At 40.4% G+C, this 17,956-nt stretch overlaps 1 protein-coding gene across 1 annotated transcript in view; it reads left to right on the forward strand.

The window, feature by feature from the left end:
- Nucleotides 1-3,332: 3,332 nt before the first annotated feature.
- The window catches only part of LOC148507599 (multidrug and toxin extrusion protein 2-like), a 156,312-nt gene continuing 141,688 nt past the window's right edge, over nt 3,333-17,956 (forward strand). Inside the window, exon 1 of the mRNA XM_088445879.1 lies at nt 3,333-3,434. Coding sequence (XP_088302005.1) covers nt 3,345-3,434 — 90 coding nt within the window. The 5' untranslated portion in view covers nt 3,333-3,344. The remainder of the gene's footprint in view (nt 3,435-17,956) is intronic.

A 17,956-nucleotide genomic window follows, 5' to 3' on the forward strand; every position in this document is an offset into this window, starting at 1 on the left:
CACCAAATCAGAAATATTATATATCAATAATACCCCATTATCTCACACAGTTAAAGAAATTATTCTCCCATTTAAAATAGCATAATCACATATAAAATATTTAGGGATTAATATAGGGTCAGATCTCTCAGCTTTATACAAATTAAACTTCACCCTGGTTTTTGAACGAATCTTTCTCCTCCTTGACAATTGGAGATCCTTATCTATATCTCTATTAGGAAGACTAGCAGTAATCAAGAGTATCATATTTCCAAAAAATATTTTACTTCATCCAGATGTTTCCAATATCCCTAACACGAAAAGATATTTCCAAAATTGGAGCATTATTTTCCAAATTCCTATGGCAGAATAAAAGGCTAAGAATAGCAAGACAAAAGTTGAAAGTGCTCAGAAAAGGAGGAGGGCTGGGAATCCCGGACATTTTCGTGTATTCCTTAGTGGTATTCTTCAGATATCTCAGTGATTGGCTGTTGGAGAAAGACGACTACACAGATAGAGCACTAGATGTAGCCCTTTTTACCGATACTCACCTGCTGCTCTCATTCAGACAAAATCTCCTCTTATTCCCCATAGCATTATGAATAATTTACTATTTAAAGATACATATCAGGCTTGGCTTGCTCTTCTTAAAAAACATGATAGAGACCCATTCATTACGCAATATATACCTCTTTGGGGAATTTCATCATTCCCACCTTCATTAATCAACCCCAATTTTCAAGTTTGGTGTCTCCTGTTCATTCAAAGTCTTTGATCCGGGAGGGACTATTCTCCCTGTTTCCGAACTCCAGTGCAAATATGAGCTTCCAAATCAGCACTTTTATATGTACCTCCAGATCCGTCACTATCTAACCTCTATCGATTTTAAACCCTCTGTAGATCCTGGACCTAATTCCCTAGATAACTTACTAAAGTTTCTGGTCAGGAACACTATTAAGACTAGATATATCTATCCTCAAATGCTCCCAACTGTTACCTCACCTCAATGGGATGTACTGTTTGCAAAATGGAAATCTGATATACCTGACTTGCAAGGTATTCAATGCTTATATGTCCACTATGATAATCTTTAAAATTACTACAATCAGCTTATCTACAAGAGGTACACTTTTCTACTCTTCACAGAACCTACATCACTCCTTCTCAACATAAATACATGATCCCAGATGAAACAGGTAAATAAATGCTTAAAATGTGGGCACTCACTTGCAAATTTTATTCATTGTATGTGGGAATGCAGAAAAATAAAAACATTTTGTAAAAAACTCCTTCACTTCAACAAGAAGATCTTCTCCATTGAAATAAGTCCTGATGCCCTGCCATGCTTATGCTTGAATTTCAGAAACTAGGAATTGGGGCCTCACAAGAAGACCATTATTCCCCTATTAGCTAACATTCTAACCCTAGGAAAAAAAGCAATATTAATCCATTGGACTTTCAAATCTGCACCTTCTTTAGCACTGGTTAAACAAAAATTACTTAAACTTCTTTATTTTGATAGAAGAGCCACCATTCCAGAAATAGATAAAAGAGTTGAGAAATGTTATGCTAAATGGGAACTATACATAGAATCTCTAGACAATGCCACTCAACAACATATTTCAAAGCTCTTCGAAAACACTGATTGGTATTTGCTCAAACACATTACTTAATTACCATTAATGTAATTGTTTTCTTGCCTTTATCTCCTTGTTGTTTTCGATATTTATAAGTCTATCATCAAACCACTCTAATGATATTTATATTTTTGCTGGAGGTACCTCCCTACATTTAGTATTGATTATTTTTGTGAGTTTTAAGTCGCCTATCCCTTATTCCCTTATGTGTCTTCCCTTGTCTACACCCTCCCACCCTAATCCCCCTTTAGACGACAATAGTCGTTCTATATAACATAATTTGCATCTCTTTTACTTTGTTCTTGGGTGTTACTTTTATGTATTTCATGTATTCAAAGCATAATACTTCAGTCTTATTCATGATTGGATTCCGTTCTCTAGGATTGGGTCCTGTTGTATAAACAATAGACCCTATTGAAAGAGAATGATTGAGCCTATTTGTATCATTTTTAGTTTCATATTATAACGAGACAATATTGTCGTATCTGTTTTTCATTCACTTCTGTGCCTGATTTATTCAATGGTTGTGTTAAAATAGAGAATAGTTTCTCACAAGATTTGTCTTTGTAAAATATGTAAAAACCTTAATAAATATTATATAAAAAAAGAAATAAATAACAAAATCTTAGTGATCTGTGCACGTTTTGTCTATTGCTTAACTTCTATTCGTCAGTGGCTTCAATGGAAACCGTCATCAAATAGAACACGCCACAGCAAGTTGACATTTGGAAACTGCTGTAAAATGATGACGTCTTCAGCTTAGACAACAGAACCGCCACTTTGTAAATGCTGTAAATTTCACATAGAAACTGCCGTCAGTTGGGGTTCTAGTCAATAGATAGACAGTAAAAAGGTGGACAATGTCTACATAGATAACAGATGCTAGACATGCAATAGTTCATCAGGGACAAAAGGTTGATACAGAAAATGTCAACATGGATGGAGGTCGACAGGTCAACACAAAATTGGTCGACTCTTTTTAGGGTTAGACACTAGAAGGGAAAGATTGGGTTAGGCACTTACCCTGATGGATGGGGTTAGGAACGAGGGAGGGTTAGGCACTTACCCTGATGATTAGGGTTATTCACCAGGAGGGAGGGTTAGAGTTAGGCACAAAGAAGAGGGTTAAGGGAAAGATTATGGTTAGAAAAAAAAAATGTGTTGACCATTTTTGTGTTGACCTTTTTACCCTATTGACCTTTTGTACCTGTCAATATTCATCCATGTTGACCTTTACTGTTTCTACCTTTTGCCCCTGTCAGCCTAGTGTCTCTCTAACATCTGTTGTCTGTCTACACCAGAGGTTCCCAAACGCGGTACTCAAGGCTCCCCAACAGTTCAGGTTTTAGAAATATCTATGGTTGTGCACAGGTGGCTTAATTAGTACCTCACTCAATTTGATTCAAACACCTGTGCTCAACCATGGATATCTCTAAAACCTGAACTGTTGGGGAGCCTTGAGGACCACGTTTGGGAACCTCTGACCTAGACATTGTCTATCTTATTACTGTATATCTTTTATACCAAACCCCTCAATTGATGGTGGTTTCCTTTGGGCTCTATTGGGGCAGATAAAAATATGCAGAAACTAACCATTTAGCAATGTACAGTATTTGCTAGTTGTATAGTCTAAGTATAAAAAGAACAAAAAGTCTGATTCATACAAAGAACTTAATGCTATTTTAACCTTTATTTTCTATTTTGATTTTATTGTAGTTCCTATCACAGATGATGATGTTTCTTTTGGTTTGTGTGAGCGCCATATTCTGCGGTCATTTAGGCAAATTTGAGCTGGACTCGGTAACACTTGCTCTAGCCGTAAGTATTTGTAGTTTTGTAACTAAATATTTGTATAAATTTAAAGAATTAGGTCATCCAAATTGAAAATTCCATAGTTAGCATTAAATGGGCAATATAGATTATCTAAAGTTTGGCGTACCTCTTAATCTTTCAGGACCCATACAGTCTCACATCAGCAGAAATGAGGATAAAACTGCTGTTGAGCTATTGGGGGGTAGGAAGCAAACTTAAAATATGTGAAAAGGTTTTGAATATGGAAGGAGAGAAATGGGGGGGTGCATGTTTCAGCTCAACGTCTCAAAATAACAATATTAAAATAAAGCTGCCTAGTATTTATGTGGTAGATACAAGATCAAACATACAAAAAGAAAATATTTCATTTGCACCCTTCTAAATGAGGCTTTGAGCCTGATTCTGAGTTGGACAATGCTACACGCAGTTGCCCGATGTTTTAAGCCTGCACATGAGTCTGCATCGCACAGCGCATGTGTCCCGATTGTCTGTGCTCAGAGACTCAGTATAGAAGGGTCTGTAATTTTTAGTAAGTGTTTATGGGAGGAACAAGGGAATGGCAAAGTCGATACCAACGCGTCATTGAAAGTGACTGCGTCCAAAAATGCATAGCCACTCACACAGTAGGTCATACTCAGACAGAGATGCTGCACTTGTCATAGGGCAAGTACCAGTTTATATGGTGCAACCAATAGTGTGTCTAAAGATGCACAGAGATGGATATACACGAGCCCTAGTGGGATTCTCAGTTCTGTGAAAATCGGCCGTGCCATTAGTATAAGATGCAGACACGACTGCAGCAAAAGATGCACCTATATCAGACTCAGAGTCAGCCCCTTTGTATCAAAATGCAATAGCTGCTATGTGCCATTCCGGAATTGTTTGGAGGATGAAAGTCTTCCTAGGTGAGGTTGGTTTAGTCTGGAAACCTCAGTCTGCACCTATGTTGGTGTTTCTGGGCATATTTAAGTGAGCTTGTTACATTGGTTTGTGTCTGCACAGCCTGTTGCTCATGCTAAATGGCTTTTTCTTAGAAATCTGCAGTCATTTTAGTAATTGGGAGCCTCCCAAGCTTCCAATATTACATCTGCAGAGGCGGATTCATTTTATGGCACATTTTATTTTATTTCTACAAACACTGGGCACTCAGTCAGCGAAGTTTCCATCACCCAACCCTGCGATCCAATACATGCTCCGCTCATTCAGCTCAGCCTGCCATTCTGCTCGTCTTCCTTGTAGGGATGAACATCAATGGTGGATGGTTACAGACCAGCAATGTGTTCTTATGATGATAGTGTTTTATCATTCGATGGTGGTGTTTTAATGTTGCCACCATTAAATGGTAATTAATCAATGCTGTTCCGATGGTAACCTTTTTGTTTTTGAAATCCTGGGAGCTGCACCACCCCTGGTTTCTTCCTGGTTGCTGCTCTCTACATCAGGGATGCATATTGGGTTCGTTGGAGCCTCTGTCTGCCTCACTTGACGAGACCTGTTCGGTCCCTCCCCGCTCTAGGCTGCTGCTAGGCAACATAGCACATTACTAGCTCTGATTGGTTCTCACTGTCTCATAGCCCGATTCAGAGATATATGGTAACTCGATGGTTAGCATACATCTCCGATGGTGAGTGGTCTGTGCATGTGCAGGACCCGTTTTGCGCATGTGCCGAACGGGTCCTGTGATATCACCCGCAGACTCTCACAAGCCGTAGCATGATTGACATGCTATGGAATTTGGGGGGCAGAGTGGGGGCGTGGCTGGTCTCCATACCCGGAAACAGGGCCATGTCGTCCTTATTTTCTGCAAGATATGAGGCCAGGGTCAGATTTGACGCAGATTTCATGGCCTCACAAGTGACCAGGAACCAGCCAGACTTCTGTAAACTTCAGCCTCCACAACCTGGCCAAAGGAGCAACTATTGCATTGAGACCATTAACAATGGTGATCCCAGGCTGTGACCTTGGTCACAGTGCTGGATCGCAGATGCAGCAAGTAGGTGTCTGTTTCCTATAGACACCTCCTGCTGCATTAGCATTTTAGATGGACAGAATTGCACAGCCACTTGTGTGCGGCTCTGCAATTCCATCCATCTCTGAATCAGGCCCTCAGAGCTTAGCCCTCACTCCTGCAGCAGCAGCCAGCTACGCACTGCAACTATTTGCTTTCCCTTGATATCTGCATCTGCCATAGGGGTCTATTCATCACTGCCAGCAGAGTGGCAGTGCTAGTTTAGTATCCAATTTGCTGCTAATTGCAGCTGTGAGTACTGAATTACTGGTGCAATGCTACATTGCTCCGATGTGGGGACAGCTGATCCAAAAATCAACTGTCCTCGCAATTTCTAAGACTGCTACTTTCAGTGAAACTTTGCACAGCCATCGGTGACCAGTCCCATTTCTTACACCACTTCCCACTAAGGGGGAATTCAATTAGACACAATAAAATGAAAAGTTAATGTTGGAGACGTTTTCGCATACCTCGCATGTTTTGGTGCCATATTTCCGCGTCTTTTGTCTATGCGTGCTGCCATTTTTCACACTATCCAATAGCAAAAGATGTGGAAACACATTTGCACAAAACTGTTCATGGAGTAATCTGTGAAAAGTACAGGTGAATTTGGGGTAATCTATCTGTACCCCTTAAAATAGGTAACTGACATAGGAAATCAATTTAGAGGTGTATTAGTGGCCCTAATAAAAGTATTTGGGGTTCTTAAATTGTGTCAAATGGCTGTTATATGCATATTTGTATAAGTGTGGAAAAATTATAAAAAAAACTATCTTTTTTGGGGAAAATAATTGCTGCAGTCAATTAGGGGTACATTAAAATGGGTGCAAGTATATTTTTGAGACCAAAAAGTGCATTTTTAAAAACTGTTAAAAATGTACCAGGTGCAGCCACCTGCAACGTTTAAAACACTTGTCCCATCCATGCAGCCCCCCAAAATACCTGACCCACTACTTTAAAACAATTTTCCAACAGTTTTCCTTTTTTCACCTCAAGAATGACGTAATTATTGCCCAAATTAAGCTAATTATAAAACATTTTTGTCTAATTTGTCATTAGAGGGTGTCCAAGGGGTTCTGAACCAAGTCCCCATATTGTTAAGCAAAAATAGGGATTATCCACAACTTTTCACCTGCTCTGAGATGGTGAAAACAGTTTGCTGGTTTATGTCCATGGAGAATTCGCACATGCAAAAACTTCGGCAATAGGAGTACACAGTAAGAATTTTTAAGCGCAAAGTTCGCACGTTCAAAAACGCTTTTCGCAGCTAATTGAATCCAACCCTTAGGGGGAAATGTACTAAGCCTTGGAGAGAGATAAAGTGGAGAGAGAGAACCATCCAATCAACTCTTAACTGTCACATCAAAAGCTGTGTTTGAAAAATCACAGTTAGGAAGTGAGTGGTTGGTACTTTATCACACTCCAAGGCTTAGTACATCTGCTATCGAGATGCGGTCATAATGCGGACCACTGGAATATCGTCATTCAGAATGCCAACACTGGAATCCCGACACTTATCAGAATACTGGCGCTGGCATCCCGACCGCCAGGATCCCGAAGGTAAATACTGGGGTTAGGGGTAGGGTTAGGCACTAGGCAGAGGTTTAAGCTGCGGGGGGAAGTTAAGTTTAAGCTATGGGGAGGGAGGGTTATGTTTAGGCATTGGGGTGGAGCTTAGGTTTAGGCTATGGGAAGGGAGGGATAGGGATAGAGATAGGGATTAGGTTAGGCTTACTTACCTGGAGGCGTCAGGATTGTAACCTGGGCAGGATGCCGGCATCAGGATTATGTCCGCCGGGAACCCTGAGCACCTATACCCATCCCCTGCTATCACGTATTTACTCTCACCGTGCTGCTCCCCTCACACTAAGCCCTGCGTCCTCCCTTTTCTCCCCAGCAGCTCTCCCCACAAACTCTTACCTCACACTGAACCCCTCATAAAATATCACTGACAGTATCCCATCCTTGGTCACACTACAGGCCTACCCAGACAGTCTCCCTATTAGCATACAGTCGCAGATGCAACTGCAGCAAAAGACCCAAGGAAGGCCGTGACTGTGTCCAACTCAAAATCAGGCCCTGTGAAGAGGGAGCTGCTTTCAGAAGTTCCCTGGGCTGGTTTTCCATGCCCATATTCAGTGGTTCATAAGCATCAGATGGCACATTGTCATAGACAGTCAATGTTGCTACTGCTTTCTATTGAGGTATTTATCCAATATCCAGATATTCTTCAAATACCAAATTGTACTGAAAAGAATGATCACAACACCATAATGGCAATTAGAATGCACTGTAAACATCTATTATAATCCCATATACAAAGTTAGTAGTTTTAATGGGTGTGTTGGGACCCACGTTGATAATTTAAAATGTAATATTTTTAATAGGTATGCATTAAAATATCTCACTGTATTAAAGTTGTTAAGATTGTGAAATATAAAAAGATAAAAATGTGCAAAAGAGATGAAAATTAACGTGTACAATAAAATATGCAAAACAAAACCGTTGTCAATTTGTCATTCTTTCAATATGATCAGTGTTTATTAATAGAGTGGTCCATTACTTATTATAGTTTATTCTGTTATTTATGTTGCAAATAATTATTTCTTAAGGCTAAATGCCTTCATCAGCTCCTAGAAGGAAGTAGCAAATTCTATCAAACAATGCAGTGACTAACAATGTGTATAGTCAGAATTCCAAACTGATACAGTGTCTTCTCTTCCTATGCTTAGATGTCTTATCCTTATGTATTGCCATGCAGAGCTGGCCCTAGGCCTAGGCATTCTAAGCAAATGCCTAGGGCATCTGGAATGCTTTGGGCATTCCATGGCTCTGCATCTCCCCCATGCTGCAGCTGCGATAAGAGCTTTGCGGCGCTGCAAAAGTGTTTTTTTCTAAGGGGGCGTGGCCACACCACCTGCAATTTGGCCACGCCCCCTGCCAACTGGGCTCGGCTGTTGGCAGGCCTGCCAGCCCCTCTTAGCCAGTACTATGCTTCAGTGGCTGGCTCCTCCCCTGAGACCAGCCACCAACGAGTTCCATTACAGACTGGCACCTCCTCTCCTACCTCCCTCCCACTCCTCTCCTCCCAGTGCCCATCTTGTGTGACCAGTCTTATTCAAACCTTTATACCCCCTTTCTGTGGTCTTGACTACCCCCATAATCTCCAGAACCAGGTAACTGTTGTGTGAGTGTGGGTTGTGTGTGTACAGTGTGTATGGGTAGGGAAGGGGTTTGGTAAAGGACCAACAACTTATCTTGCAGTAGTCCATATAACATGTGCTTGTTTTTGTTTGACAGTAAATATGTGGGTTTTGGATTATAATTGTGTGTGTGTATGTGTGTAGAAATCTATGATTGTTACATGATATATAGCTATATATATAGAAATCACAGGGGCTCTGCACTCACCATAATAACTAACAATAATAATAATAAACATAATAAACAGTGGGGTTTTGGTTCATGAATTGATCAATGCATTTAAGCTTGCAGCCCCTGTCATGGGACCCCACTTTACTGCAAGTCCCTACTCTATTGCTCAGAATTATAACATGGACATAGCCATCACATTAGTGTTAAACTCAGGGTATGCTATCAAGGTTTAAAGCTCACAGCAACTTTGCTTTTAAATGTGAGACAGTTACCAAGCACACTTGTTGCTAAGCACCTAGGAAAACAGCTGACACAAGTTAGATAACTAGTTAAAAGGGGTGCATAAAGAAAATGTGATCACAAAAGTGATTAATTATAAAAATTAATCATAATAAACAAAAAGCACTAATCCACGGCACTCACCATTCCTAGATTTGGGGTGCAACATGGTATGTGACCACATTGTTTAAATAGAAATCACAGGGGCTCTGCACTCACCATAATAACTAACAATAATAATAATAAACATAATAAACAGTGGGGTTTTGGTTCATGAATTGATCAATGCATTTAAGCTGTTTTCCTAGGTGCTTAGCAACAGGTGTGCTTGGTAACTATCTCACATTTAAAAGCAAAGTTGCTGTGAGCTTTAAACCTTGATAGCATACCCTTAGTTTAACACTAATGTGATTGCTATGTCCATGTTATAATTCTGAGCAATACAGTAGGGACTTGCAGTAAAGTGGGGTCCCGTGACGGGGGCTGCAAGCTTAAATACAGTCCTGAAGTCTGCGGTCGCAAAGAAGATGTGTGTACACTGAGGTCAGGACACAGCCTATATACCTTACAGGTTTCAGAGTTAACAAAGGGACAAATTGACAGGTTCTCATTGGTTCTTGCTTCTGGTCAATCTGGTCATTGGTCAGTTCATAAGGTGTCATCAGGGGTATGGCTCAGTCTTCCAACAGTCACATTGTGTAGCTTCCAGCCGAAGAACTGGTTAATACTAGCAACAACACTGAATAGAAGTAATAATATTCTATTAAATAACTCCCTATCATCCATAACTAGAGGACGCATGATGCGACTTCTTTGCCGATAGAAATGGATGTCTGCAAATAAACAGGGATTTAGTATGATACCAAACATGACATGTCCACTGTATTCTGAACCTTAGATCTCTTTAAGTACATCTTACACCATAATTATTAGCTAACAAATACCTTTAATAACTCTGATTATTATCTATAATGTGTGGGAACCATTTTATATGTATGCGTTCACATATGTGCATCTGTGTATGTATGTGAATATATACAGATGAGCGTCCATGTGTAAGTATGTGAATACGCATTTGTGCACATTGGATTGCACCGATGCAAAGTAGCATCCTAGTAATACGTCATCAGACCATAGACAACTATATCGTCAGATAATAATTGTAAAGCGATCATATTCAATTATTTGACTTTGACAGTCCACCCTTTGATAGAAAACATAAAACTATCACATTCTATTCTTAACCTTTTTAGTCATGCATAATAAATTATTATCTAATGTTCTATACGGTATGACAGAATTCAGTCATTGAACCGTCAGTAGTGCACCTCAGGAAAGGGTAAAACAACCCTTATACACACTCAGCAGATCTATAGGGGACCATTGGTAGGATGTGGGACCTCATCAAACTTATAAAGGAAGTTTGGGGGAATTGAGACTACATTATCTATGATCTTTAATGGAACATTTACAATATATTTTATTATACATGACCAAGCCTATTCACATGTTATTATCTGTTGGTACATTACATTTCAGGATTGTAATGCAGTTCTTCATTAATCTTAGTACCTATACCACCACCGCTCACCACTATTAGGATTTCATTTTCATGGTTTACCTTGGTTGTACATTTTCCACATTTAACACAGTAAGAACACATCTGACACATAAACCAATTACTAAGATGACAAGTATAAGAATAAGGAGCTTACCTACACTAGCAATCATTTCCTGGGCCCACTGCCCTAGACAGGAGAACCATTTTACAGGGTTTAGCCATGAGAACCATTCCTCTACCTTTACCTCAGTCTAGTACAAGAAGGTATTATGGTCCTTCCGAATTTCCCATTTCAGTTGTAGGATTTCATCCAATCACCTCTTTGGGGTTATTAGTATTATTGGTGATGTACGTGCAACATTCAACACCAAATTGGGTGGCCAGAGTCACACAATATCCACCAGTAATAGCTGTCAGGTAGTTTAACACTACCCTATGTTGCACCAATTCCTTTTAATAAGCCTGTAGTTCCTTACCCGTATACCTGAAAGCGTCTTCATACATCTCAGTGATGTTGTCTATTAATTTAGCCAGGTCTTGGATGGATCTAAATTTTAAAGTTCCCCGAGTGATCCTGGTGGGATCTAATGCTATAAAAAATTTGGAAGCCAGTTGTTTCACTTATCAACTGTGTGGCTATATGTTCTTCACCAGGGATCATATTTCTTTTGTCACGATGTTCATATTGCATGTGTATGTATGGGGGTGGTGCAGTTTTATGGATACCAATCATTTCATCATGTGTAAGGGTCATTACCTCTGGGACCAATTTGCCTATAAAACATAAACCCTTGGAACTCAGAGATAACCAAGAATATGCCCTTCTTCCACAAATATAGTATACATTATTTGGGAGGACATATGGTATATTACGATCCTGCACAATATCACATAAAGTTTTAACAAAACTACATATGCCTATTGTCCTCATCTGTTCAAGACACGTTTCAGCCTGAATAACATTTTTAGAATAACCCATAGGAACTTTTCCAATAGATACCACATTCGGTTTGTTCCTATGTCCTCGTCTCTGGGGTTCATCACTACTGGTGTGGCAAGCCATTGTCTGATCCAATAGGTCTGCTTTCCAATTCTCCAGTCTTTCTATGTATGATATGTTTAGACACAGCAAAGACCGATCTACAAAGTATTGGCGGAGCTTTAAAATAAGGGACCTCGTGATGTTATACTTCCTGTCTATGGACCTCCCTCCTCGTAATTCATGGACCTCAGAGAAATTTAATGGGAATGATACTAATCCTACATTATGTTGTCCCTGAGGCACATGAGTGCACACCCAACATTCAGTCTGGTTTAAGACCTTACCCACTAAGAAATGGTAATCCTCTAAAGGATGCTCGCCCAAATACAGATTACTCTTGGACTGGCATCTCATCAACTAGGGATCCACAGTACTCACAGATACAATATTCCTCAGACAATAGCCCCTCACACTGTCTCCGAGTTCCATGGCTAACAGATCTCTTAACAATCCCTGAACTGAGCTTGACCATAGGTTGCCCTGATCGTTCTATTGCTCTCTCCTCCGACTTCACTCTATCAACATCACTATCGGCCTCCCTCTCCGTCATCTGTCCTCTGTCACAGAAATAGGAAATTCTGAAATAAATATGAATGAGAAGAACCCTGGAACAAGAAAAAGAAACAGAAACAGATCACCACTCCATTGCTGGATTAGTAATCTGTACAAATCTCTGGCTCAGGTGTTTTCACAGCAGTCTTTAGTTCTCCCGGAACAGGCTCGCAATAGACAGGTCTGCGTTGTCTGTCTCGAATTTGCCTTGTACCTCCTTTGGGTGGTTGACCTTTCTGCAGTGAGTGGAATGTATCTCTTTCTGCTACTTTCAAGGACGTGGTACCTGTCATCAACACATGGTAAGGACCTTCCCACCGGTCTGTCAAACAACCTGAGCGTAAGAAATTTTGGATCATAACATATGCTCCAGGTTCAACATCATGACAGTTTGTTTCTGGGATATCATGTAACAACATTTTCAGTTTCTGTTGCTTTTGATTCAGTTGTCTACTCATTTTTATAGGATATTGCACAGTAACCTCATTATTACTCTTCAAATCATCTTGTGGACTTATAATCAAATGAGGTTGCCTCCCAAACAGTATCTCAAAGGGGGACAGATTAAGAGGAGATCTGGAAGTGGTTCTGATGCTATGGAGGATGAGCGGTAAGGCTTCTGGCCATCCTAATCCAGTTTCAGCCATGATATTACTCAGTTTATTCTTAATAGTACCATTCACTCTCTCCACCTTCACACTGGCTTGCGGTTGGTAGGGGTGTGAAGTCTACTATTGATTCCCATAAGCTTACACATGTTCTGGAAAACATCACCAGTGAAATGAGTACCCCTATCACTTTCTATGATTCTAAGGATACCGTATCTGCATACAAACTCCTGAACAATCTTCTTAGCAGTAAAAACAGCAGTATTAGTGGCAGCTGGATATGCCTCTACCCAATTAGAAAATACATCAGTAAAAACTAATAAATACTTGAGATTCCTGCAAGGTGGTAATTGAATGAAGTCAATTTGTATTACCTGAAAAGGACCATCTGTCAGAGGGATATGGGGTGGCTCGGTTGGTACTGTCTTCCTGACATTTTTCCTCAAACAAGTCAGACAGGACATTGCTTTCTTTCCAGCTTGAGAAGAAAAGCCTGGTGCACACCAATATGCTTTGACCAATTTGCACATACCTTCTTTTCCCAGGTGAGTCAGACCATGCGCTGCCTCAGCCAAGCTTGGGTAGTATGCCCTGGGAGCAACAGGCCTACCTTGTCCATCTTTCCAGAGTTCTGAGGACTCCTGACCACATCCCTTTTGATCTCCAGACCGCCTTTTCCTGTAGGGAACACAAATCTTGCATTTCAATTAATTTCTGTGTGTCTATTGTCTGGAAGACCATCACTTTGTTAGTTGGTATATATATGCGTAAACCTGCTGCTCATTTGGCAGCTTCATCTGCTCTCTTATTGCCCATCAACACCGGGTCTTCTTCGCATGTGTGGGCTTTGCATTTGATGACAGCTACTACCTTTGGTAACTGAATTGCTGTCAGAAGTCCTTTTATGTGTTGTGAATGTGCTACTGGTGTTCCTGCTGCTGTCATAAAGTTCCTAAGACGCCAAAGAGCCCCAAAATCATGTACTACCCCGAAGGCGTACCTAGAATCAATGTATATGTTAGCTGATTTACCTTTTGCCAACTCACATGCTCTCCTTAATGCCACTAGTTCAGCCACCTGAGCTGAGTGAGGTGGACCAAGGGGTTCAGCCTCTATGACATCCTCATCATCTACAACAGCATAACCTGTGCATAATTCTCCTGTGTCTGTCTGTCTGTCTATGACAACTCCCATCCATGTAAAACATCAAATCTACATCTTCTAATGGTGTGTCACGTATGTCTGATCTTGCAGTAAAGGTCTGATTCAAATATGCCATACAATCATGTGTGTCAGTATACCTGCAAAACTCACCGCCAACCAGAAACTCACCTCCTTCCACCCTTTGTGCATCTCAAGGCACATATGGTAAGTACGTTGCTGGATTTAACGTATTGCACTGTTTAATGGTGATATTTGCAGGTGCCATCAGAGCTACAGTAGTTCCCATTTCGTGAACTTTGCTGAAGAGACATGTCTGGTTTGGGCAGAATTCAACAAAGAAGATACTGCATGCGGTGTATAGACAGTTGTATCATGCCCTGCTTAACAATACATCACCTGATTCTAAGCTTTACACTGGTGTTACCTATATAACTCCATTATGTTACTGTTCTTGAATAGCCAGGAGCCACAAACTCTTTAATAATAGAGCCTGCTGTTCAGTGTGACTTCAGTCCTGTAAAAATACTCTTTTTGGAAAGAGAACTATTACAAATCTTGTGCAAACATTAAAAGAAAATTAACACAAGCAAGTTTTTGTCAGTAGTTCTGGGAGAATTCATTGCTGGATTGTCTTTCTATTGAGACATCACCTTATACCCAAGTTAACATTCCATCTATTGTAACCTAGAATCCTGATTCTGGTCAATACTTGATCAAAGTTAACCTCTTGTAAACAACAAATGGATCTATTGTCTAAACTTCTAAGTAGATCAAAGAATAACCTGTTCTCATTAACATATCCTAATCTCAATATTTACTGTAAACAAGGACACCTGATCTTCCCAAAATGCACAACGACGGAAGCTGCATACACTTTAACACATACATAGTGGTGTGTTTATCGTCTTCTACAAAAAAAAAACAACATTTTTCTTTAACAGGGTATAAATTACTTTACAATTTCTTTATTTTTGGTATCAGCTGTACTTCCACCTGCCATTGCATAGGGGGGCAGAGGTGTGCATGTGCTCTCTTCTTTATGCGCGATAACGCTACCTTGCAGCTTGGGTACACTACCTGGCAGCGTGCTGCTTTGCGGCATGAGTATGCTGTTTTGTGACATGCTACTTCACCACATGTGTACGCTACTTTGCAGTGTGCATACACCGCCTTGCCACGTGTTCCCCTCGTGCTACCATAACTTTAACCATCATTATACCTTACTCTTTTCTTCAAAGATTTGACTAAACATATGTTGTCTCTAACATTACTTAGTACCTCCGAATTGAAACTGCCAACTTTGGGAAAGGGTTTCATAATCCTTTGGTCATCTTGACCCATATGTCGCAGTATGCTGTAGCATATGCACCATACTTCACATTCATTATATACCTTGCCGAAGCAGTCGGCCCATCCATAAGCAGCACCTCATTGACCATCACTAGCGACTGCTAAGTACCCATCTGGGACAATGCTTTCGCTACTTTCACTAGGCACTTTGACCGGTGGACGAATTAAACAAGCTGTGTCCACTCACTTCCACCCGCTGTGCACAGCCGACTGCTAAATGTTTTTTTTTTAGCGTACACAATGAGGAAACAGAAAATAGCCTATGCAATTAATCTGCTTTCCGGACAAATTAACCAAGCTTTGTCCGACCGCTTCCTACTTTGAGTTACTCTCCAACTGGTAGAATTTAAGTATTCCACTTACCCTTGCCAGTGATTTCCTCCAACACAACCAATTCACAATCATGGTTCACACAACTATGTGGTCCGATCACATTGCCCAGAGACACTAACCTATCAATGGACTGCGATTACAATTGGGAGTCGACCGATAAAAAACCTCCAGTTTCTCACTCAGTTATACCTGTTGTGTATACTGCTACGGCTGTCCTACCCGCCTCTTGGACACCTTGCCGACCCTGTCTATTTTCAACAGTTCAAAAAGCAAAAACCTTCTCTCCGTTTTTCTTTTTCCTTTTCACATCACAAGCATACGTTCACATTCATATACCTTTGTTTTCTGGATGGAAAAATGTTTTCCCCCGTGACAATACCTATTCAGAGGTTTTAACAAGTGATACAAGAATATCTATCACAAGGATTGCTTAAACATGTGGCAGTACTACAGGGAAGATGCATATGCTATTTGCGAATTGCCTATTGCAGTGCAAAAGTGACAATAAAAGAAACAGACTTTTCTCTCTTGCCCCTGGATTCTAATCAGCTCTCCTTAGATTACACAAAAACGGATATTTGGTTTCACAACATAAAGTGATACACAGGCTTTAAACAGATTACCCGTGTATGACGCGTCCACCCTGTGTTGAGGTGTCAAAATCCATATGATATGTGTTGTCGAAACCGAATAATTGGGTAAGACAGAATCTGTTTGGCAATCAGGAAAACCTGCACGAAGCCATCTTGTGAATGGCAGCAAGACTCCATTTTAGAAAAGAAAGCTTACACAAGCGCCATTTTGTCAAAAATACATAGTACACAATCCACAGTGCAAAATTGATAAAAGTAGCAATTTTGCTACTCACAACGCAAAGTTGCTAAAAAATAGCACTAACAGCTTTTTAACAATCTTCCCCTAACACCTACCGACGGTGTTTAGCAGACATAAAATAACTTTGCAACACATTAAAATTACCACAGACTTATATTTGAGTAGTAGCAAAGTAGTGGTGTTTTCCCTGCATTCACATTAACACATACGCGATGTAGCAAAAAGTAGCAACTTAGTGGTGTTTTCCCTCCACTTCATGTTAAACATAGGACAACGTAAAATAGCGATTTAGACGCACAGCCAGCTTTTTAGCGACCTTTCCCAAACCCATACTGGCATGCTCACACACATACACAGAAGCCTTTCCAAATTAATGCTGGTCGCTAAGTGCCCCACAGACCCTCAAACGCACAACGCAATTTAGTGTCATTTCTCCCCGCATACACATTTAAAAGCAATGGTTCCGCAGCACAAAAGGAATGATTATTACTTGGTTTAATAGCAATGTCAGCATATAAAGAAATTAATGTTTTCTGTAACTATGGCTTAGTAAATGACAATTGGACCGTGTTTGGTGCCGTACTGATCTACTCTGTTCCCACAGCATCGGTGAGAAGATCAGAACATGCGGCTATGAAATATGAATGTTAGAGAGAATAACTTCTTGAAATGTTGTATGCCATAGTTAGATTAGATTTATTATGCAGTGGGAAGGTGAACACAATCAGGCTGTTAGAGGCTGGGTTGGGTCTTTGCACTGACCTACGAATTGTACCGTAACGGAAAAAGCAAGAAGAGGAACCAATGAGAACCTGCCAACGTATTCTATTGTATTGTTTATCCCAGTACGGGTATATATGTGAGTGCTCTGAAACAAGATGCCAGTCTGTGGTGTTCTTGTTATGCTGTTCGATGGAGGTCTCATTATTGATGCCGGTATCTGGTCCCAGAGTGCACGCATATGCATTGACTGTTTCTTATGACCTAATGTTTGTACAATTTATTTTGCGCTCATTGTTAGATCATAGCGTGGTAACATCTGTACTTTTACCTGAATAATAATCTTTAGCGCGTTGGACCACTATTCAACTGTCTTAGAGTTTTATTAATGGTATAATTAAACACAGCGCCAATTAGCGACATCTTGTGATTTTAGAAGGTATAGGCAGGTTTTGTCTTAGAGGTTCTAGGCAGGTGAATCTTAGAGGTTTATAGGCAGGAATGTACTAAAGGTTTATTTACGATTCAACAGTTGGGGGCTCGTAGGTTTATCACGTTATCTGATACACGGTAACACTCAGTCAGTTCTCTCTCAGCAAAAGGGTGGAGGCGCCTTTTGAGAGACGCATTAGTCTTTCATTACCACAGTGTTGCTGAGAGCGTACTGCCGGTTATTGTGTAGAGGAAGCGCTGGTCAGAATC

The sequence above is a fragment of the Taudactylus pleione genome, unplaced genomic scaffold, assembly GCF_031769625.1.
Source record: "Taudactylus pleione unplaced genomic scaffold, aTauple2 ptg000391l, whole genome shotgun sequence".
Taxonomy (NCBI): Eukaryota; Metazoa; Chordata; class Amphibia; order Anura; family Myobatrachidae; genus Taudactylus; species Taudactylus pleione.